Below are 24,864 nucleotides of genomic sequence, written 5' to 3' on the forward strand. Positions count from 1 at the left end.
ATAACCCAACTTCATTTTATCCACCTAACATGAAGTAAAGGGATTAATAATAGACCCAAAATCGAATCCAAATTTGTAGTCTATGGATGAATGGTTCTCACTCTTTACGTATGTCAGTCATGTGGAGAGCTTGGGAAAAACACAGGTTGCTAGGTCCCAGTCCCAGTATTTCTGATTCAGGATGTCCAGGCCTGAGGTTCTGCATTTCTAACAAGTTCCAGGGTGATGCCAACACTGTGAGCTTGGGGACCACATTTTGAGAACCATTGCTGTAGATGACTCCTCTAGGATGGATTGTGATGTCTGCTGTGATTATATGAAGCTTTTCAGCTGTGTGGTTTCCATGCGGGCCAGCCTGGGGGTCCCTGTGAAACCTGTCTCAGTTCTATGTTTCAGAAAATATATTTATTTGCTATCTTTTAAACTGAGCTGTCAGCCCAGCATGTTGGCCCATGCCTGTAATCCCAGCAACTCAGGAAGCTGAGGCAGCAGAATTTCAAGTTCAAGGCCAGTCTGGACAACTTTTATCAAGAACCTATCATCTCAAAACACAAAGTAAAAAGGGCTGGGGATGTGGCTCAGTGGTACAGGGGCCCTGGGTTCAATCTTCAGGATTGCAAAATGAGTACATAAACAAACAAACAAACTGAAGTATAACAGAGCTCTGTTAGAGTAAGCCTGTTTCACATTTTAGGAATCATCAGTTTATAGGATTTTTCTAAGTTCTCCTTTTTAGTGTGGCTGTAATTCACAGAAGTCAGAAACTCGGGTTAGTAGAAAGTGGTTTTCAATTAGTCACCACAGAGGAAATGTCTGACTTTAATTAAATCTAAGTGTATTTTTCCTCTTGTCTAATATAAAATTGAAACTGTTACGACAGTTCTATGACAAGAGACATGCCCAGCAGCAACCCAGAAGAAACTCGTGGTCAGTGATGGCTACTCAGAGGCAGATGTGCCTTCTGCTTTTTCTGGTCATTAGAAGGATTTGAGAGTAACTTTTCTGAAAGGGTCTTTTTATCTGGTCTTGCTGAAACATTCTTATGTACACATCCTATCTTATAATGCTCTTGTCTTTGATTTCTGAAATATTCACTTTATATTCTGAGAAAACTTCAGAATGTACTTGTTTCTTCAAAAGCTTGTGACCCATGGTAGTTTGCTCTTTTTATCCACAGATCGCCATCCACAGTGCCTGTTGAGAAAATACCTCATGACCTTTGCTTATTCCCTCACCTGGACTCCACAGGTAATTGGGTCCCATTAAGGGCTTTCTGTCCCTTCCAGTTTGTAGCTGTGACTGGAGACATGCATGTATTTTTAGGTCTCCATGAGTATCTCTCAACTTTGAGTCTATTCTCCTTTTTCTAGTACAACTCATTAACAGGTAGCTGCCTTTTTAAAATTTCTAAACTAATGTAGCTTTCCCTCTTCTCTTCTGTTCTTGGCCAATAGCCCTAGAGAGGTCTCCGGATCTGCAGAAAAGGATCCACATGCTAGTTGGAATTAGGAGCCAGCTTAGTACGGTGTAGTATATATGGATGTCCTTGCAGGACAGGAAAGCGATGAACATATCATCATTAGGCACTCCTTTTTTGACATTTTGTCACAGTGTCACTTGAATTTTCATCTTAGTGATTATTCCTTAAGTCCCCACTGCCTGTTGAATTCTTTGTTAAAATCCTGAGTTTGAATAGCTGGTTGTGAGGTCTTCTGTGAGCTACTGTTGGACAGCAGACATGTTTTTGCATTGAGTAATACTTGATTAAGAATTTTGTTTTCTATGCTAAAACGAAATCCACTCTGAATTCCAGGATTGAAAACTATTTGCCACACAAGAGTCCTATTAGTTGAACTTATCTTTGTATTGAACAGAGCAGTTTTATGAGTAGACTTAACTAAAAATGTTTTTTCCTAAGGTTTGGGCAGCATAATCCTACCAAAAATTTATGTATAAATGCACTTGTGAATTTGATTTTGCCTGTGATATTGAATTCAAAATTCAGAATGATCTTAAAGGGACCCTACAAGCTGCGCTTTCATATTCTACAATGGTAATTTCACTCCTTTCCTCTTATATCCAGAAGAATAACATGTCTACCTCCTACCCATTGAGTTTTATGAAAAACAGGACTTCCTGTTACATTGCCATCCCGAATTAATAGCAGTACTTGTCCAGAAATACCGCTGATGGTGTAGCTTACCTTGGGGCAGGAGCTGCAGTGAGAGGGAGTCTCTTAGCCAAAAGTAGAACCTCATTCTGTTTTATAAACATCAAGAAACATTAGAGTGAGAACATATCATTTAATCACTCTACTTTTTGCTATGGCACCTTTAGATAGAGTAAAACCAACAGTGTGCCCTGTTCACTGTTGAAGTTGGAAGACTAAGAACAGGGCAGATGGAAGCCAGAGTGAGTTTCTGCTTGAGCTGTGTGATGGCTGGGTTGACATCATCGTAGTCTTTGTAGCTCTGTGTATCTTGAATGCTGCCCAATCAATAGTGAAATTTGTGAGTATGGTGGAAAAAAATCATTGTAACTTTTAAGGTATCATTATGATTATAAAGCGTCCTGATGTTAGGATACCGTGCCTCTTTCTCCAAAGAAGAAAATCATCTGTTTTTCTCCACTGTGTCACAATTTGGAACAGAGTGAGGCTCCCTAATTAGGATTCCAACAGTGCTGGCCCTGGGGTCCTGACTGTTCACAGTCCCCATCAGTCAAGACCCTGGACAGCAACTCCAGGTGACTTCTGCTGACTAGCAGATCAAGCATGTGCCTCCTTGTCCCCCAAGTCCCAGAGATGAGATCCAAAGCCTCTGCTGTGTTGTCTCCCCCGCAGGAACCGTCAATGGGAAGTACTGCTGCCCGCAGCTGTTCATCAACCACCGGTGTTTCTCAGGCCCCTACCTGAACAAAGGCAGGATCGCGGAGCTACCTCAGTCGGTGGGGCCCGGCAAATGTGTGCTGGTTCTTAAAGAGGTAAAACACAGACATCATCTCGGTCAGCTTATGTGTACAGGACCTGTGGGCCCCAGGCGCGATGTGAGGAGGCCCTAGACATTTGAGTCAGTTCAGTTCTCATTTATCCAGCACCTCCTGGGTTTCACGGCACTTTAACGGGTCTCTGGGTACATGAGTGACATTTGTGCCATGGCTTTGCCCAGCAAAACTGGGGCCACACGTCACTGGGAAGGGGCTTCCCATTTCTCTCCTGACCTTGGGAGGTGACCTGCAGATAGAGGCAGATCCTGAGGATGTCAGAGGTCTTCTCGCTGTGGTGCTTTAGGAATCCCAGACATTTTCTGGACTCTTCTTGCAAGTCTGTCTCTGCTCTGTATTTCTGCATGTTGGTGCTTTCTCTTGAGAAAGCTCCCTTTATTGTTGGCTCCCTTTATTGTTACTACACCCAGATGAATGTTTTTTTTGTTTTGTTTAAATTTTGTGGCCACAGCAGTCCATTTATCTTGGGATAGTTGTTTGTTAAGCAACTTTGAGGAGCCAGGTGCTGTCTGAACTGCTGGTTCAACAACAGACCCCCTCGGGTCTCTCTCTGGGTTTCATGTTATTACTAGGAGATGATGTGAAGCAAAGCCACGCCAACTGGAAGGGATTTTTAGAGAGAGATGGGAGCAGTGTGGGGAGGAAGTGACAAAAATATGACAGGTGACATTTGATCTGGCTTGGACAGAGTACATACAGTCTTCATTGTGCAGCAAAGGCAAGGTCACACGGGTGACCTTTTGACAAAGGCAGGTCAGGTATGGCTGGAGGATAGGGACTTAACTCTGGTGATAAGTAACAGATACAAAAGTGTATGTTACATTTGAAGAGAAAAACAGGGGAGTCTGGCCAGCCCCGTGCTTCAGTGAGCAGATCAGAGGAGGCCCACTGTGGGAGGCCTTCTAAAGCATTCTAGGCAACATGGCCTTGAAGCTCTGGGTGACAGGGACCCCTGAGAGTGACCCTATGCTGAAGCATCTTCCTTAGCCCAAGAACGTCTCTGTGGTTTCAAGTGTCATTTTCTTAAAAGAGAAATGGTCAGAGGCCATTGGTGGTCTTAGTAGTTAAAAACTTCCATATATTTGGAAGACATGTCTATTTTTTCAGGGAGAATGTGGGTGCTGTGGTTCAAAGGAAGCCTGTAAGAAATGGATCTATTGGGCTATTGTGGTTATTTCTGTGGGAGCATTTTGCACAGAGAATATTTGACAGGTGGTCCCATCCCTAAGAGAGCTTCCAGCCAAGGGGAAAGATGAGAAGATGAATGGAATGTGACTGGTGTGTCCCACAAGCCGTGGCAAGGGCTGGCGTAGACTCCGAGATAGCATTGGGGTCACATCCAGTGAGTGGGAAAGTGACCCAGTAACCTGCTGCAGATGTAAGGCAGGTTGGAACATCGAGAGTCTGGGGGATGAAGGGGAACGGAAAGGCAGGAAGGATGCTTTCAGCACCATGGTTGAATGGAACACCAAAGGCCGACACAGGCAGTGCCCACATCTACGCTGAGAGTTTTGTGCAGCCCTGGCCATTGGATGTGGCCTTTGGGCCACGCTTACTCAGCAGCAGATTGGAGCTAATTTCATTTTAATACAGCGAGGCATTGTGGATTGTGCTCATTCTGAGTAGCAAGTGGACTCCATAGATAATAGATTCATAGCTAAAGAAAAATGGTGGCCAGGCGCAGTGGTGCCTGTAATCCCAGTGTCTGGGGAAACTGAGGCAGGAGAATCACAAGTTCAAAGCCATCCTCAGCAACAGTGAGGCGCTAAGCAACTCAGCGAGACCCTGTCTCTAAATAAAATACAAACTAGGGCTGGAGATGTGGCTCAGAGGTGGGTGCCCCTGAGTTCAATTCTCAGTACCCAGCTGCTCCCCCACCACCACCAAAAAAAAAAAAAAAGAGAGAGAGAGAGAGAATGGTTATTGTGGGCAAGGGCAGCATATCCAGCACTGCTCTGGGTGTACCAAAATGGTTGGACCACTGGTTAACCCTGAATGTATACATTGGTACAGAATAAAGACCCCTGCAGTTAGGAAACTCCATCCAAAAAGAAACAAAGCCAGAATTAGGCATAAAAATTTCTGCCTCAATATGATATGGCATAGGGATGGACTGCTATCAGATCCATGCTGTCTGCCTGTGTTGGTTATGAGTGACAGGTTACCGGCACAGAAGGGGAAAATACAGTGAATGGGTGGGTTTCTTCGAAGTTGGCTGCAAGCCTGGTTGGCATAGCACATTCCAGTTGTCAACAGGAGCTCTGTTATCTGCTAGCTGTTCTAACAAACAACAGGACTTTGGCCTCAGCTTCTCTGTAGGGGCTGGCCATTTTAATTTAATAAATAATTTTTTCAAATCAAAAAATAGTTACCCCTCATCAATTCTCTGATGGGTGCCAGCAACCAAACTTAAAAGCCAGGCCAGAGCAGTTTTTTGCTGATGTTTAGAAAATGCAAGCAGCAAGAAGAAAGAAAGAAAAAAGCAAGCGCTCGCTTCAGTTCTGTGAGTTCAAGAAAAATATAAGTTCCACCAAGCCAGTATTTATGCTAATGCTCTTCCTTCACCACCAGAACCTCTGTGTAGCTTCAGATTCCATTTTGTTTAAAGAAAATGAGGTAATTGAAGCTAAGTCAGAGTACATTGTTTTTCTGGGCCATTGATGGTATTAGAAATTTAAACACTTTTGTTTCTTCAGAAAATATAAAGTGAGGGTTGTTTCCCTTTCCCTCTGCATGGTCTGCTAGAGCTAGATAACGTCTGTGGGCGTGATGCAGAGTGCTCTCTGGAGAGGTTGGCTGCAGGCTGTGAAGTGAGGTCTGAGCTCCATCTGAGAGGGCCATGTGCTGGAAAGGAGAAAGCTCCTGACACAATGATTGCCAAAGTCTCTCATGTGTGTGAGACTTGAGTGAGGTCTGGACGGAGCCAGAGGTCAGTCCATGTCTGACCTCCATTCTAGAATGGGTGCCTCGAGAAGAGATAGGTGACCCATGAGAAAGTGGAAACAGAGTCAGTAGATTGTCCATTCAGCTGTAGGCATCTCCTGTGAGTGAACTCAGGTTGGAGCACTTGTCCCTCACGATCTGAGACATTTAATGAGATGTGTGGGGCCAGGCTCGTGGAGGGTGGGACCTCTTAGGTATAGATGTCAGCGATGATATTTATCATAAACCAAACCTGGAGGCTCAGTGGGATCATTGCCATCCATTTCCATCCCAGATCCTTCTTCTCTCATTCCCAGGGTGTCAGGGTCCCCAAAAGATGGACAAACTATTTACCTGTGTAGGATCATGAGATTTGTTGCATCATGTGACAGTGGGGGCATGGGGGGTGCATATTGTTTCAGTTCAAGCAGGGAGTCTGAGGAATCCTTTTCCATGAATTGAGCTGGTAGCTGCTCTGTAACTGTGCTTTTGGGCAGCCTGGGTTCTGGAATCTAAGAAAGGAACATCTTAGGGGAAAAAAACCAACAAATTTTATGTTTTGATTTAGTCAGCTTTTCCATTGCTGTGACCAAAATACCTAACTAGAACAACTTAGGGGGAAAAGTTTATTTGAGGCTCACTTTTTCAGAGGTCTCAGTCCATAGATAGCTGACTCCATTGCTCTGGGTCTAAGATGTGGCAGCCCAGAGGAGAAAAACTGCTCAGCTCATGGTGGGGTCAGGAAGCAGAGGGGGTGGGGAGGGTGATGGGGAGGGCTTCCGGGGATATATGCCCTTCCAGGACCCGCACTGAGTGACTCCCTCCTCCATCACATCCCACCTGCCTATAATTACCACTCAGTCCGTTCAAATCAGGACGGACCGATTGGCTTACAGCTCTAGTAATCTAATCACTTACCTCTGAATATTCCTGCATTAAGAAGAACCTTGGGTGGACACCTCATATCCACACCATAATGCATTAACACCTGGTGATCTTTCCCTCCCCCCCCTTCTTTCTGGTACTTGACAGAAGGCTTAGAAGAAAGACATATGGACCCTGGACACACAGGAAACTTGGAAGTGATGAGCTTCTGTGAGCACATCTCTTTCTTCCAGTTTAAGGTTTCATCCCAGTTAGTGAAGATCATCAGAGAGGCTAATAAAATCTGCAGATTTAGTTATAATCAAGAGATTTTGAGTTTGACAGGGGAGAAGAATAAGACAAAAAAGTGAGACTAGAACGTGCTTCTGCTGTGCTGAGGCAGGAATCTTGTTCCTGATGGGAAAGATGCAGATACACAGAACCTCACACTCTTCTGGGACCATGTTGAAATTCATTGAACTCAGTTATCGTTTACATACCTATCTTCATATATATATATATACACACACACACACACACACACACACACATACATATATATATATATATATATATATATATATAGAGAGAGAGAGAGAGAGAGAGAGAGAGAGATTAATGCATCCGTCTGTATCATCTAAGCCATCCATCATCTACTCCATCATTACTATCTGTTATCTACTTACCTACCATTTATCTATCATCATCATCATCATCTATCATGTGTCTCATCTATTTCTATATATCTGTCCCTATCCTCAGTCTACTACTGATTGTGTCTTCTTAGAGTCACTTGGATACCCTCATCAGCAGCCTGGTCATGGAATGCACAAGTGTAGATAGGACCCATTAAGTTTTGCTAGGTGTTTAATAAAACAGGTTCTAGTAAACTAGAACTTTAACTTTGCAAAAAGTGACCATGGAAACGATTCATTGCTGAGAGTGCTGGTCTGAGATGTCAGCGTCAGGGTGGCTACTCTGGTACTTGGTTTTTCATCTCTTTGTCTCTGCTGCTTTGATCTTCCTGGCTCTGCACAAAGTGCAGGAGAAGGTGACGTGGGGACTACAGGGGCCACTGCTGGCCAATACGTATTGCATTGTGTGTACAGATACACACTACCTCACATTCTTCTACATGTGTCTTTTCATGTATCTGCCACCTCTCCAGAGCTTTAGATACTAAGGTGTTCATTCAGTCGGCATCTAGCAGACAGTTGCTGACTCTCAGACCATCCCGGATGCCTCTCTAGCTCTGCAACCCAGCAGTGAGTAAGACGTAACCCAGTGGTTCATGCATCCATTCACCCTCCTGGACCTTGGTGATTCATGTGCCAGGCTCTGTGCTGGAGCCAGGGGTCGTGGTGAGCAAGACCTTGGTCTCTACCTCTGTGGACCTCCTGCAGACAGGAGGGGCTTACTGCTTCCCTGCTCATTCACACAAGCCCATGTACCTACGTATATACAGGTGGAAATCAGAGTGGTCATGTTAGAACAAAGACCTCAGTTCTGTGTCTTCGAGGGTTCTTAGAGCAGTTGTGGGCTCTTTTTAAAATCTGGAGTCCAATGCTATTTGGTGCTTTGACAAGAAGCCGAGGATGGAAGTTGGCTTCTTGGAGAAGCACCCCTTACTGGTCCTCCTCCCTTTTTCAAGTCTCCCTCCAGCAAGCTTCACATGCTTCATATTGCTGGTTTTGTCTTCCTCCCGCCCGGCCCAGCTAGAGGAAGACAGGACTGTGGTGGCCCCAGGCAGAGAATGATATGACCCCTCACTCTGCCATTTTGAAGAGGTAAAGTGACTGCAGCTCTGGCTACCCCACCTTGGAACCTTCTAGTGGGCCTAAGCAGTTTAGAATCTGGCTTCAGTTGGTGTTTGTAGTTTATATTTCTGCCACTTGGCTCATCCTTTAAGTTATATCCTTCAATCTCTGTTTTGATTGTTTTTCTCCCACATTTGGTTGAGTTCTGAGATAGCTTGTTTAGTTTCTCTTTCGTTTTACTTCTCTGAGCACTTTTTTTTTTTTTTTTTTTGGAGGATGGCTCTCTTTTTAACTTTTAACTAGAAAGCCCTTCATGTGGGAACCCAGAGAGCAGCAATCTGAAGCAGCCTTCTCCGTGTATGGAAATGTGGAGGAGGATAGCTGTCACTCCTCAAGGTAGCCATGTGTCTGTCAGTGGAAGGGAGGGAGAAGGTACTGAGGTAGTAGTAGTTGTGGTCTCACACCAGGGAACTTTCCTGGGAATACTGGACGGAGGAAATGTCTTGCCTAGCCGACACCCCATTCAGTCAGAATCCAACACAGATGCTCACATGCCTCTTGAAAGTCTTCCGTTGTTTCTGTTGCTGGTGTCTTAAGTTTATGCTGGACATTAGCTAATCCATTAAGAACAAGGTGCCATGCTCGTGGGCGCACGCCAACTGTAACACATGTGTGGTCTGTGATAATGCTGGATAATGTCTGCAAAGTTGGTGAAAGAAAAGGGCAGCAGAGTTTTTACTGTTATGCTCTTTATTATTTTCCCACAGAGAAGACAAGTTAGACTTGTTGAACTTTCTCATCACCCCCAGAATGGGACTTGGTAGTGATGAAAATCAGTGGCAAGTGATACCTCCTGGATCTCCATTCACATGGATCAGATGGGATCAAGTAAATACTTGCAGTGAATTAGTTTTTAGATGAACAGAATAGTTTTATCTAATTTCTGGGACCATGTTGAAATTCATTGAACAAATTCAAAAACATAGTCTCTTGGGTACCTCCTATTGTCACTTGTATTTTGGCTGCTCTGAATTCAGCAGTATTAAGTCTCTGGTTTCTGCTTATGTTCTAGTGAGGGTGGGTGGAAAACAAACCAGTAAGCAATATTATAGAATAATCGTCCATGAGAGGACTGGAAATGCCATCTGGGACGGTGCCATTGTGGGGCCACATTCAAGGGAGGCCTTTCTTTTGGGGGACTTTTTGAGTTCTTTTTGAGTACAGAAGGGCTGTAAGGATGTTTTGAGAACATTAGTCAGCTTTCTGTCACTGTAACAGCGCCTGAGATAATCAGCTTAGAAAGAAAAAAGGTCTATTTTGACTCATGGTTTCATATTTCCTATAGTCTGTGAGGTTCCATTGGATTGAGTACCAGGGAGGATGAAGGAGAGCAAGAAGAGCCTATGGGTGTAGTTGATTCTGAAGGATTTTACCATAAGAGGGAGTAGAGAAATGAGGTGAGTGAGATAGATAAGGAATGAAGGGGAACTTTTTTGTTGAAGAAGGGAAATATTACTGCACATTTACACATTAAAGGAAATGACGCAGTAGAGAGGAGCACAGTGGCCGTGCAGGAGGGGAAGGTGTCCTAGTCATCTTGGGATGCCATAGAATCTCAAGACTGGACGACTCAGGCAACAGATATGTATCTGCTGAAGTCTGGAGTGTGGAAGTCCAAGATCCGGTGCCAGCATGGTTGGGTGAAGCTGATGTCACCAGGCATGCCTTCTCTCCAGGGGTAGGGGCTGCCCATGGGGTCATCTCACATAGAGCACTAACAAGGTGTAGAGCAGAATGTCTAAGGCAGTGGCATTCTAGATTAGGTAAGATGTGTCAAATATCATTATTATTAAAACTTTAGGACTCAAAGGCGAGAGGAGAGATGAGTGTGATGGCAATCCTTGGGTAGTTTGGGGAGTGGATTCAGTGCAGCAACACCAATCCTGGGTCATGCCCAGGGAGCAGTCAGTGTTGGGGAGACAAATGGAAACACCCTCTTTTAGGAAGTTTTATTTTCAAAACTATCTTGCTTTTCTCTGACATCATCAGAAGGTATGTTGGGCAGAAGGAGGTTCCTCTTTTATCTCATAAGCACATCTTCCTTCATTTCCATGGCCAGGAGTTGTAAAGCCAGGTCTCGACAGCACTGTTGAGGAAGTAGGCCTTGACCCACGGTAGGGTAAGTGCCACATGACTTAGGAGAAAGGGGCAGCATCGCAGCGAGGCTTCCAACCCCCTGACTCTGCTTTCCCAAAGGAGCCATTTTTAAATTAACATTCTCCACTTACATGTGGTTTCGAAAATAAAATCTCTGCAGTTCACACCAGGTGAACCAAGTGTGTGTCTTTTCTCATTTCATCCCTCTTGCAACTTCCCACCTAAGATGCCCTTCCGCAGGGAAATATGGCTGAAGAAGCAGAGTATTTCTTCACTATTTGACTTTAGAAAATTTTTTTTTCATAAAATTAGCTCCATTCCCTCTGATTTTGAGGTTGAAAAGAGAAAATCTTTTGGGTCCATGACAGCCTTTGATGTATCCTGATTTCTGCAGAAAGCTTGTTTTTATAACTGTGGCCCCTGGAAAGCAGGGAAGGTCCATTGAAAGAGTAGAGGCTCTTTTGGGCTTGTTCCTTTCTGACCCCTCAAGAGAAAGAATACTCTCCCTCACATTTCCCTGCCTCTAAAATTTACCCCAAAGAGACCTGTCCCCACGGTCACTACAATTCTATCTATAGATACAAATTTGCAGGCTGGGAATCTTACCCATTCAGTCATCTCACTCCAGCTGCGGGAGCCATGTTTGTGTTTCAAAGTGTTTTTCTGACTTAGACACATAAAGAAATTACTTTCTAATAAATGGTTGCCTGTATTTTGAATCATTGAAACTATAAGATCTTGTTGAGGTTGGAGATCTCAAAGTTTTGGTGTTCTATGAGCTTTCATGAGAGGGAAAATGGAAAGAAATCATGGGACCACAGAATTTCATAAGATGAACAGGAAAAAAAAAATCCCATTCCACTTGTGTAGACTTTTCAGTGGTGACACTGCACAGGGAAGGGAGTGTGAGGGGACAGGAGGTTCACATTTACAGGGTGGCTCAGTCAGCCGAGCATCTTCTGGGTGCTTGTTTCTTGCCCTGTGGAATTACCTGCAACAACACCCAAGCCTGTGCTCCTGGGCCTCCTTCCCCCTCATTATCCTGCCCTCTGCCCCATACTCTCACCGCCCGCACTTTCTAAACACATTTCTGAGCCTGGTTGAGCTAAGGCAGGGGAACCAGGGGTATGGAGGGTTGGCCCTCTGAAGGCCCCATGGGGTTACTCAGGTCCAGAGAGATGGAGACCACTGCCTAGATTTGCTCATGAAGTTCTTGGGGCCCTTTTCCAAAGCCTTTTGTGTGTGTGTGTGTGTGTGTGTGTGTGTGTGTGTAGAGCTGGATTTGGGTAAGTTGAGAATTGAAGAATTACCATACAGACTATTTTTTTTAGAAATTTTTTTCTAAAAATGAGAATTATAAAAACCTCAAGGAACTTCTAAGGAGAGTTTATTTCCAAAAATGCAGGACTAGAAACAGATACAAGTGGAAGGGCCAGGAGAGAGTGAGAAAATAGAGATATGGGTCAATGAGGAGACTGCTCACAGCCAGAAGAGGACTACCCTTGAGCATCTTTTGTAAGCCAACATGGTACCTTGTGTAATTCCCATAATAACCCTGTGAACCGGGCAGGTGGCAGTGCCCCTTGTACAGATGAGGAAAGTCAGCTAAGCATCTTGCCCAAGGACCTGTACCTTCTAAGGGGCAGAACTGTAATGTAATCCCAGATCAGTTCAACTAGAAAGATTATTGCTTTTCCACTGTAACCACTGGGGGAACTTGGTTTTAAAGGTGTGCTCTGGCCACGCTTCTTGAGCTCCAAGAATGCAGCGAGGCATTGCTGTCTAGTGTGACTTTCCTCTCTGACTTGCTCACGTTGGTTTATTGGGTATACTCTTCGATGCTCACACCCAGGGCTCTGTAGGTTGGGGGCAGGCTCCCTGCGACTCCCTGATCAAGAGTGTGTTGAATTGTATCTCATGCTTTGCAAGGTGCAATGGTTCACTCAAGCTCCAGATGGTGACAGCCACTGCCTGCTTGGTTCTTTTCGTGGGAAACTACAATGCCCTCAAGGTGTCACATACCTGCAAATAACACAGCTCACAATTCCCATGTTTTATAGAGACCTTGTTGAATTTGGAGGTGAGTGATGTGATGTCAGGAAAAGCCGTGGGAAAAAATATTCAATATCGAATGCTTTTTATAATTTAATTGCTGCCTGTTCCCAGGCTGAATTGAATTCTGGCAGACGTATTCTTTTCATAGTCACAAAATACATTGCGATATGCGGCAAATAAAATGTAGCTCTGGGGTTTTCTCTGCTAATCACAATGAAAAGAATCTGGAAGTGTTATTGTCTGTTGATAAACACTTTGTGCATTCTTGCAGCCAGTTCTAATTAAATTTATCTTAAACTCAGTTTCTTAAATTGTACAGACAATGAAGAGAATCAGATGATTATTCTAATACAGAAGACATAAACTCACCCAAACTGCCTGTACTGCCTCGTGGCTTTTCAACGCCTTGGCGTAGTCCTGCCTTGGATGAGGGAGCCCTTGGAATAGGGCACAGTGCCCAAGGGGTCTGAGTTCCCGTTCTCTTCATTAAAGAAGCACATTGAAGATTAACGGGAACATCTATCTCCTCAAAGCCTGCTGTTGGGACTCTGAGATTGGAACTGCCTGGTCTTTCTGGGAGCCCCATAGTGGGCAGGGACCACATCCTTATTTCCTTGGACTTGGAACTTGGGAATGAGGGGAATAGGATAATAGGATAATGAAGGGAAATAATGAAGGGGAAGGAGGAGGCGCAGGATACTAGATGGTCCAGATTACCTTTGAAAACACCCACTTCTCCAAGAGAATTGTCCTAGTGTTAGATGTACACAGATTGAGCCAGGATTAAATGGATTTCAAATGATTCCTTACCCTCCCTATAGGTGTCTGAAGTCTCTCTGGAAGTGTTGGCCTAAGCGTATTGTCTCAGTTTCATTGGTTCCTTATGAAATATGTCTTTTAAAAATAAAATGAAATCTCCATAACCTATCCTAGTGAAGATACTCCTGTTGAAGAATAATGAACTGCTTTTTGGAGATGTTCCATTTCTCCACAGCCAGAAGAGTTAAAAACACCTGCCCCCGTCTTGAGCCATTCTCATTTCCTAGCCAGAGGGGTTGGATGCAGCATCCTTACTTTCTTTTTTAAAAAATTTGTTCTTTTTAGTTATACATGACGGTAGAGTCTATTTTGACATATTTGTACAAAATGGAGTATATCTTATTCTAATTAGGATCCCAGTCTTGTGGATGTACATGATGTGGAGATTTACTGTGGTGTGTTCATATGTGTATATAGGAAAGTTATGTCAGATTCCTTCCACTGTCTTTCCTGTTCCTTTCTCAGTTCCCTTCCCTTTGTTCCCTTTTATTTAATCCACCGAGCTTCTATTCTCCCCACCCCCTTGTTGTATGTTAGCATATACATATCAGAGAGAATATCTAAACTTTGGCCTCTTGGGATTGGATTATTTCACATCTCTAGCCATTAGAGAAATGCAGATTAAAACTACACTGAGATTTTACCTCACTCCAGTCAGAATGGCAATTATCAAGAATACAAGTAGCAATAAATGTTGGTGAGGATGTGGGAAAAAACCAACTCATACATTGTTGGTGGGACTGCAAATTGGTGTAACCACTCTGGAAAACAGTATGGAGATTCCTCAGAAAACTAGGAATGGATCCACCATTTGACACCTTGGTATGTATCCAAAGTAGTTAAAATCAGCATACTACAGTGATGCAGCCACATCAGTGTTTATCGCATCTCAATTCACAATAGCTAAGCTATGAAACCAACCTAGGTGTCCTTCAACAGATGAATGGATGTGGCACCCTTTCTATCTCCGTGTGTGCGTCAGCTCAGCGTTAGCCTACAGTGTTCTATCAGACTTGGTCACAGCACTTTAATGGGGTGTTGGGTGAACACCTTTGAAGTGTTCAGGGTGTGGCCTTCTTTTTTCAACAGGAATGCCCACGATTGCACTTCATGGAGGGTGTCTTTTCCCCAACAGGTTCTTAGCATGATAATCAACGCAGCCTACAAGCCTGGAAGGGTGTTAAGGGAATTGCAACTGGTGGAAGATCCACACTGGAATTTCCAGGAGGAGACGCTGAAAGCAAAGTAAGTGCTCTCAATCCTCGGGCACAGGGTTCTGCTAATTTGCTGCCACTTTGCCTGCTGTTGTGAAACCTGGCATTTCTCATTTTGATGTATTTTATAGAACTGGAAACAAACCCGAGGACCATCATTCTGTAGTTCTATGTGCTACATACAGATTTATTGGTGGTTTTGCTGTATTTTATAGTTGCCTTACGGCTTAGGATTTCTAAGTGAAACAGGAATTTGCTTACATAATTTTTTTTAATGTTACACACTCAAAATATATATTTACTGTATTTCTGAGCCCAGATTATTTGTTCATAGGAGAAACAATTACAAAGAAAGGATACTTCTTGTCATGTTCATTAATAGCTCTTAATGTTTGATATTATGCAGAGTTTGTACCAAATGCAAGGGCGCTCTACTCTGGGATTTGAAGATTTTTTAAAGATAAAAGGAACTGGTTTATCTATTTAATTTGACTTAAATAAAGTGGCAGTAGGCTCTGGGTTGGCATGTAGTTGTGTTGTGTTTCCTTTCTTTGGAAGCAGGCTAATTGGAAAGGTGAGATTTTTGCTTTGTTTAAAGTTTCTTGACCTCTGAAAACAAGAGCAGAAACTGTATCAATGTGCTTGAACTTGGTTATTGAGAAGTTCATAGAAAAGATTGATTTCTTAAGGTAACTTAATGTTCAATAATTACTTGGAGTTGTCAGGGCTTTTAATGATCATTTATGGTTTTCCGATAGAGAATATCTTACTGGTTGATTTCTCTTTATAGTGTCCTAAAATATCATTGATATATAGCATTTAGGAAATGATGCTTCTTTGGAAGAATGAGCCACTTTTTGATGGCTCTAGTATATCTATCTAAGTTTAAACAAGGTGCCTGCCACATTTATAGCGAAAACTGAGGAATTCTTCATAAGTTGGACAGCCAGAGATGGTTTTCTTGGTAGTGAGCTCGCTGTATCTCCCCATTCCTTCTCAGTCACCCACTCTGTATTCCCAGTGTCTCTGTAGAACAGCTCTATCATTTTAGGTTCTGCAAAAGTCAGGTAAGGGCTAGTGGGACTCTGCCAAATCACAAAGGCTACAAGGGTATGCGTACATAAGGTGAGGGCTTATAAAGTGGCAGTGAAAGGTATCACTGCATGACACCATCCCTTCCTTACTGAGAGACTCACATGAGCCTTGTCTATAGCTCAGAGAAAACCAAGTACTTTCCTGTAGGAGTATTCCTTTCTCTCTTACTTTCTAAGGAAGTCACCAGCCTTTGAAGCAGATTTTCTCCTAAGGATTTGTCAGTGGTGATGGTGGAGATCTTAATCAAGTATTCGTACGTAAATTCTTTCTTCTTGTTTCAAGTCTCTTCTGTAGGGTTCGGTGCAGTCCAGACACACCTAAAGGATTTGGTAAATAGTGAAAGCACAAAGATCTTCCATTCCACGAGAAGCTCTGCTCCTAAATCAGCCAGAAACTTGCTCCAGACACCATAGTGACAGGGAGAGTTCATTTCGCAAGTGTTGGCACTTATTTTTATGTGACCAGGTCCATCAGAGCTTTTATTAAATACAGCCTGATACAATCAAAACAGACGCGGTGAAATCCAGCTCTGCTGAATTGTAAAGGCAACATATTACCTATCGTATCGGAGATGACAGGAAGTTTCATAGCAGAATCTTACGTAGCAACTTATAATGAGGAGATGTCTGAATGGGGTTTCGACTGTGTGATCCTAGCAGTGTTTCCCAGCAGCTGCTAATGATGACAGGTTTACAGTCAGCAGGGGCCTTCCTGTGACAACCCTGCATGTTGAGTCACCTCTTTCCTTCTGATGGAAAATGACAACATTTTAGATCGTGACAACTTTGCTCTTTTCTTTGGTGCAGATGGGAGGAGAGCCGAGCTGGCTTCTTCCCCTCCAAGCAGAGGCAGAGATGTTTTCTGTCATGAATAAATTAACTGAGCAGAGGGGCAACCTGCATTTCAGGCAGCTGTTGTCTTAGTGGGTCATGAGAGCTGAACTGTAATGTTTCAAGGAGTGTCTTCAAGAAGCCAGGGCCTGAGGACAGTCTAAAGGGCAGCGTGATTGCTGTCTTTTAATGTCTGGGACTGTTGATGGATTTTTCCTTTTAAAAAAAAAAATTACTTGACAAGGTGCCTTTGAAAAGGTTTTGACCTGCAAATGTAATAAAAACGAACACTGTCATGGATGGTCGTCTTTGGCTGTTGGCTTCTATTTATCCAAGCAACCATACCTTCCCTGGTACGAAGGAAACTATTGCAGTATTTGAATGTCATACATGTTAGCTTTGCTTTGCTGTGACCAAAATACCTGAAAGGAACAACTTAAAGGGGGCACAGTTTATCTTGGTTCATGGTTTCAGAGGTTCTGTCCATGGGCAAGCTAACTTCATCCTTCTGGGGATGAGGTGAGGCAGAGCATCATGGTGGAAGAGCATGGAGCAAGAAGGCTGCTCAGCAACAGGAAGCAGAGAGAGAGCAAGGTGCCAGGGACAAAATATACACCCCAAAGACAAACCCCCAGTGACCTACTTACTTCCTCCATCCACACCCTAACCGCCTATATTTACCACCCAGTACCGTAGTCCTTTCCAATTATTAATCCACCAGTGGGTTAATCCACTGATTAGGTCACAGCTCTCATGACTGATCATTTCACTTATTGCTATATTCCTGTGTTGTCCCACACATGAGCTTTTGGGGGATACCTCGCATTCCAAACCATGACAGCTTATAAGGAAGAACTCTCTCATATCATTGGTCCTCAGCATGGATCGGAAAGCCAAAATGTACTAGCTGTAGTGCAAAGGGAAAAATGGGTTCTGTGTAGTTCTGAAGAAGAAATTTTCCTTCTTTCTGATGAATTTGGGTTTTCTAACTTGACCTACAATATTTTGAATTTAGGAGAAATCTAGGCTATACCTTAGGGGGATTTTAAAAAGCCCTTCCAACTCCATGCATCTAGAGACATTTTAGTGTTTTCCAACGTGTTATAAAATCTTCTGAGGAAGAAAAGAAGACAGTGTTAGCTGTGCTTTAAATGCTTTTGAGCATGAAAGCCAGGTAAAGGCCTAACAGATTTTTTCCAGTCCATTGTTACAGATATTCAGACTATTTAAAAAGAAAATGTGCTGGTTATCATTTCAAGTAAATTAGACTTCATTGTCACTTAGGCAAGGAGATAAGGTCAGATTTTTACTTAAAAATCATCTCAAGACGAGACATGGTCAGCTCTGGAAATATTTGGTTTCTTCCTTTTTGTGAATATTGGCTAATTTTGTATGTACTTTTGTTTATTGGCCCTTTCTTTGGCCTTTACTCAGGCCTATGTTGTATGAACAGTGAGATGTAACAATGGCCTTAAAGTGATTTGTGTGAAAAGTATTCCTCACCTGTTCCTGTGAGCTCCACTGGCTCAGATGGTATGGTTTGCTCCCCTGGAAACATGTATGGTGAACTTCAGGTGAGGTGAGCAGGGGGACCGGTTCTGATGGAAAAGCAGGCAGTTCCCTGTGTGTGTCCTTACATTCTTCTGGTTATGGCACAGTATGTCTGGGTTCAAACTCAGATTGGTTTAGGAAGTTCTGAATGAGTCTCTCCTAAAATAAACACCATGAGGCTGAAAAGCCAGAGGCACTGGAGTGGGAAGGTTAAGAAGATGAGACCATGAAGTTGAAGCTCTGTTCTGAAGGAAATCAGAACCAGGCCTCTCCCCATGCCCGCAGGGTTAGTAGAGGTCCCTTTTTCCCTTAGCTCTTTCTCCTATTGGAGGATGTGAACTCAGTGGAAGAACTGGCCTCGACCTCCGCTCCCTCACCCCATCACTACCTGGGAGGTCATGCCAGTCGCTCCTGATAAGGGGTCATCCTAAAGATGAATGATGGAACCCAGGCTGGACTGCAGTTGTCCCCCTGGACTGTGTTGTCACTTACGAATGGATCCTTATACCATCCACATTGGTAGGAAGGAGAGGAGACTATTCAACCTGCCACTCTTTCTCTGCCCCCTCTATTCTGCCATGTACCCTCCTGCGTGGAAATAAATGCCTACTTTGGTTAGGACATCCTTATTGATATCAGGGAGGGGAAACCTTCTCCTGTACCCTCTTAGGTTCAGAGACTGCAATCCCATGGATTAAACTGGCAACAGAGGCAAGGGGGGTGGTGGAGGGGGTCGATGTACAGTTCCGTGTTCCTGCGCAGGAACACTCAGGAGCGGGTCAAAGAGGCTGTTAGAATCAGGAGTTTCTGCAGCAGGCAGAGAAGGCTTCTCTGCAAGAGTAAACAGAGTTCTTTGAGAAGGAGAAATTGTGTAAGAGAACCAATGGGAGATAAGAAAGTGCGGGATAACGCTTGTTTCTGCAGGTGTGAGTGGGCTCTTCATCTTTTGTGGCCATGGAGTTCCCCCAGACAGGGGGTTGTGGTGGGTCTACTCCTGCTGTCTCTCTCTGAGTAGAAGCTGCCCCAAAGAGGGGATTTATGGCCGTCCTCATTCCTCAGAAGTTTTTGCTGTCAGATAACAGAAGCTCCCAGAAGGCCTCTTTTTCTGTATCTGTCAGCTTAATAATCTGTCTAGTTACTCTGGGGATCCAAGTGGGGTCCCCACATGGACCAGGGTCAGCCGCAGCATTTCCTTATGTGCCCAGTTTGTAGTGAAAGGAGATGATTTTCCTGCTTCCAGAATCCTCCAGAACCTCAGAATGCAAATGTGCTAGGAAGAGAGAGTAGAGGATCTTCTAAAAAATGGGGCAGGAGCTCCTGTCTGAGGACTGTCAGGCATAAAGAGTCTCCTAATGGGATGCCTCCCCTCTTCCTGTCCTTTCTGTTCTCTTGCTAAAGGCATCATTTCCAGCCCCATGATCCTTTGTTTCTTGCATTTTCCTTCTTCCTTTGGAGATGATTTTCACGCCAGGCAGTCCTCTGGTCAGGTCTCTTAATATCTTCCCCCTGTCTCCCCCTCCTCTGAGGTCTTGGAATATGTGCTGTGAATGTTTCTCTGCACACTGCCGTGTGGTGGGTGGCCCACAGTGCATGGGGGTAGTATCAGCATGTGGTTTGGGGTTGTTCTCTGCGCATGTCCTGCTTACAAAACCAAGCGGTCATTTGGATTTTACAGAGAAATCACAAAACACAGAATAAAGGTACTGTTCTTTCCTCCTGATCAGCTTGAGAATAAATTGTGTTAAGCCGTCATATCATCCCCCAAAACCTAGTCATATATGCCTTACTAACCAAGGCATATCACATAAGAAGGGCTGCAGTCTTTGTGCCTCTTTCCTAGTGGCACACCGTTCACATTTGTCTCATCCCTCTGATGTTTACTTTGATCATTTAATTAGTGATGTCTACACACTGCTCCAATTTGGAGGTCATCTGTGGGGAGATACTTGATGTTATGCAATGATGCCATTCCCTGCAAATTTCCAGCTCATTTGTTACTGCCTTGGTGTAATTGGTAGATTGCTGTTTACCAAGTGTATTATCCTCCATTAGTATCATGTCTTATTTTGATGCTCAGATTGCCTTGGATTTGCCTAGTTGGAGCCACCTGTACCTGTTTTTTTTTTTTTTTCCTTGAGTCCCTTCAGCATGTCTCTGTCATTCTTTGATATGCTTTTTCTTTCTGACCCAACAAGATGTTCAGAATGTATCTTCTTTCCTGTCCCCAATCCTGGAATTAGCCATTTCTTCAAAGAGCCTAATTTTTCCTGTGGCCTTGTGGTGGGGGCGTTATTGTCAGGGGATTGGTAGAAAATAGCTTCTAGAACCTAAGACCTGGCATTAGCTACGCTCACTGCTCTTAGGGTGTCGCTGCTGCCTGGTTCTGGGAACAGAGCTAGGGTGTTGATGTGCATGTACCTGCTAACCCTTGCTGGAGTCAGAATCCCATCCAGGTTCCAGCCCCCGCCCAGCATGCCAGCTTCCTGTTAGCCTTTTCTTTTTCCATATTTGCAGCTCTTCTCCTGGAGGTGGAAACCTGGCTCAGGCCAGCTTCAATGGACTTGTTTAGTTTTTACTTCCTCAGACCCAGACCATCCCAGTGGACTCTGCCTGCATGCAGATGGCCTCCTCTCCATGTGTGGCCTGCTTTCTGCCTGTCACAGGCTGGGTGCCTCCCACACGGGCTGCACTGCCCTAAAGAGGCCCTTGGGATCCACCCCTTTGAAAAGGGACAAGAGACTGTAGGGTTGGGCTGGTAGAGTGTCAGCTGAGGCAGGTCCTAAAGGGGCTACACTGAAGGCTGTCTGTCTTTGATGGGAGGGTATACTGGCCACATAGTTGGGTCCCACACCACCCGTGCACCATGACTCCTAGACAGCGTTGTGCAGGGAGGGCGGGAAGTCACCCATCATCTGTAAGCCATGCTCTAATCTCATTTTTATTCATTAGTGGGTTTTTTCTAAATTAATGAGAAGTTTTACTAAAGCACTTCTGCTGAACCATCCCAAATTAAGGAGGGAAAAAGCCACCCTCTTCCCGTTTCCCACAGGCAAGCGCTCCCGTTAGGGCCTTGTGACTCAGAGGCTTGGCCAACTCAAGTATCTGATACTCTTTGAGCGCTCCTGCTGCAGTTTGACATCTGACCTGGTGTTTACATTTCTCCTGCTTTTTTATGTCTTATTATTTTATTTCTCTAAGAGACTTTAAGAATCTTGATATTGAGCTCTTTTAAACAGAGCCCTTGGACCACCAAACATGTCATGGATAAATCTGCAAGGGAAAACATACCCATTAATTCTTTGTTTCCCACAACATGGGGGGATATACAGTGTTCACATAGTTCTGCTGGTTTGGGGGCACGAAATGCATCAAAAGCAAAAACTCCCCCTCCCCAAAAGCAAGTCCTAGAGACCACTCCTCTGGGATAGGGATGGGGAGGTTTCTACAGTAGGATTGATAGAGGTCCGAGAAAAATCAACCGTTGTGCAAGGCCAGAGGATTTAAAGCATGATTTTATCTACAAAGCATGGCTTTTTAGTTCTTACTCCACAGAAAGTCAAGCTTGGCACATCAGAGAAGTTAAAGAAAAAGGAGGGCAGAGGTACTGGGATATGAAAGAACACTGAATAAATATAAAGTACGTTTTTTCAAGTTAGAATCTATTTTTTTTTCCTGTTGAGACTTTAAGAAGTGATTTATTGGGGGAAAATGAGTTTTTCCAGACTCCAGAAAGACATTTAAAAAAAAAAAAAGCTGAAATACGACTTAGTAGCAGTTTTTTCTATTTATGTCTATTACCACATTGTTCTTTGTGAACCGGATCAAGGTTCTTGAACTTATTTTTTACCAGTAAGTCACAGAAATGATGGTCTCCTTGTTTTAGACTCAGATTTGCACAAATTAACTTTCTGCTCTTCCTGTTGAGTCCTGTCATGGACTGCCGGGTACCTGAGTGTACCAGCGTGAGAAATGCCACAAATAGTATGTAGTGGCAGCTTTGGTAAATAACATTTGTACTAATTTGGGGGAAAACAACCAAAATCAAGAGGAATCAACTTTCGGGGTAGACCAGAAGGTTAGGTGAAGATTTGAGGTCCTTACCTTACTGGTTGGCATTGAAGGCCTACCTTGGAGATTGATCCCTCTTGATTTTAGTTGTTTTCCCCAAAATTAGCACAAATGTTATCTGCCAAAGCTACCAACCACTATGTACTATTTTTCTACAAAATAAATAGCTCAGGATTTCAACTTAAAAATTGGGATCCACATCAAGAACAGTTTCATGGACATAGCTGTTCTGATGCAGCCATGTCATGGCCTCTGTGTTTAGTGAATGTGAACTAATCAAAGACCAGTGGTCCATGCCAATGGGAAAGTTTACCGCTATTCTGAGCCCATGATAGCTTTAAAAACGTATGGAAAGGTGACCGAAACTGATTTCCAAGTGCTCATTTTTTCAGCTGGGCTTCCTATCCTGTTAAACCCTGGGTAAAGCCTCCAGGAACTGTTTATAAATCAAGAACTGTCCATTCTGCCTTCTGTAGATCTGTGGCTAGTCATTGCTGATGTTTTTCTTAGGAAAAAGGTTTCTTTCCTGCAGGTGAAGAACAGCTAGCTCATGAAGACAGTATCTAAATCTCAGAAGCATCTATATTCTCCAATCCTTTGTCATGGGGAAGAGCGAGAAAGGACAACCTGGATTTGTCATTATAGTTAAACAATATCGGTTGCACTTTCCTCTGTTGCCACCAGGTCATAGGGAAGACCCTAAGAGAATATTTAAATACCATGGCAGTAAAGATGGAATCTCTGTAAGCAATGTTAGTTGGATGGTAAGATTTTCATACCCTTAATAAAGTTCATTGTAAGGAAAAAGAAGTTTGAGTTTCTGGGTCTCATTTTTCTGGTGCCTTGAAGAAAGTTTTGGGAAAACATCAATATTTACACTCTAGACTGTTCTTTCCCTGAAGGAAGAGAAAAACACTTAAGGAAGCCCTTAGAGAATCATTGCAGAATGTAAACCAAGAAAGGGCAGAGTGGATGGCAGGCAGCAGCCATGATCAGAGGAGAAGCAGATTTGTAGGTGACAGGCTGTCTAGGAGTCCCTGTTCTTGTCCCTCTCTTTCCTCTTGAGGTTGTATTAGCCCAGACACCATAACAGTAACCCCAGGCTCAGTGGCATAAACAGTAGACATTCATTTTCTCATATCCTGGGTGCTGGGAGGCTAAGGCCAAGGAGTCAGCCAGGCAGGTGTCTGTGGATGACTGTGGATGGCCATTCTCTGTGCACATGCCTCTAGAGTCTCCTCTTCTCCTGTGGACACCAGTCCTGTTGTTTTATGGTCCATCCTCTATATGATTTAACCATAATTTCTTTGAAGGCCCCATTTCCAAACACAGTTGCAGTATGAGATAGGGCTTTAACATGAATTTTGGAGGGGACAGAGTTCAGTCCTTAACAAGAATGAGGTGTCTTAGGTGAGGTCCTTCTGTTAAATTTACTGCCTCTTGTTCTCTCTCTTTAACTGGAAAAATGAATTTCATTATTCCTGATATACAAATAAAGACTCTTAACTTCCCAAAGACTTCAGTGTGCCCATTTTTGCTCCTGACACACAGAAGCTTTTTCTGTACCCGTTGGCCATTCCCCTGAGGCCTGTTCTGGTTCTGTGACCTCCAAAGCCATGTGCCGTGGGGCGCCTGCAGTGCCAGGAATCCTTGTGTGTGGTCTCCTCATCTTGTGTCTGGGCTGCAGTTGCTGGATTTTGTTTTTTGTTTTGTTCTCATAAAATCCATTGTGTTTCTCTCCTTTTAAATGTGACCTTGCTTACCTATCACCATTCCGCACAGATGCCATTTATGAATAATGGAAATTGTCCCCCGTTTCAACAAGGTGATATGCAGTCTTGGCAAAGATGTCATTTCAGTGTTCTGAATTTACATGGTGTTTCAAAGCAGAATCATGATCCCATAAACACTTGTGCTGTTCAAAAATGAAATACAGCCGCAGCAAAATAGCCTTTAGATTTCATGAACTTCATTTTGAGGACCATGCTGGTTAGGTATGTATCAGACACTACTGATCTTTGGCATGAGGTTATATAGAGAACAATGAGAAAGAAGTCCTTACTGCAGATTTAGTACCATTCCCACACATTTTTTAAAAAATATTTTTGTGAGATCGTAAGGAAGTATATAAAAGCCAATAAAATGCAAACCACACAGCATGCTTTGTTATTAGAAAATGAAGTGGCTTTGGAATATGCTGGTCCTAGTAATCATTTGGTTTTACTATTGCTTTCCCTTCCTTATTTTCTAGGTACAGAGGTAAAACGTACAGGGCTGTGGTTAAGATCGTGCGAACATCTGACCAAGTAGCAAATTTCTGCCGACGAGTTTGTGCCAAGCTAGAATGCTGTCCAAATCTGTTTAGTCCTGTGCTGATTTCTGGAAACTGCCCAGAGAACTGTTCCATTCATACCAAAACCAAATACAGTAAGTACAAATGATGAAAAAAACCTAACAACATTGGTCCGTAAGCCGGAACTGCAGCATAATATAGTTGGTTTTTGATTTATTTTTAGCCTTCTGAGTAGT

At 43.6% G+C, this 24,864-nt stretch overlaps 1 protein-coding gene across 1 annotated transcript in view; it reads left to right on the plus strand.

Moving 5' to 3' along the window:
- The window catches only part of Sfmbt2 (Scm like with four mbt domains 2), a 205,366-nt gene that overhangs the window by 167,457 nt on the left and 13,045 nt on the right, over positions 1–24,864 (plus strand). The window contains exons 14-18 of the mRNA XM_077802706.1: positions 1,178–1,248; positions 1,697–1,699; positions 2,843–2,982; positions 14,713–14,822; positions 24,587–24,762. Coding sequence (XP_077658832.1) covers positions 1,178–1,248; positions 1,697–1,699; positions 2,843–2,982; positions 14,713–14,822; positions 24,587–24,762 — 500 coding nt within the window. The remainder of the gene's footprint in view (positions 1–1,177; positions 1,249–1,696; positions 1,700–2,842; positions 2,983–14,712; positions 14,823–24,586; positions 24,763–24,864) is intronic.

Source organism: Urocitellus parryii, chromosome 9, assembly GCF_045843805.1.
Source record: "Urocitellus parryii isolate mUroPar1 chromosome 9, mUroPar1.hap1, whole genome shotgun sequence".
Taxonomy (NCBI): Eukaryota; Metazoa; Chordata; class Mammalia; order Rodentia; family Sciuridae; genus Urocitellus; species Urocitellus parryii.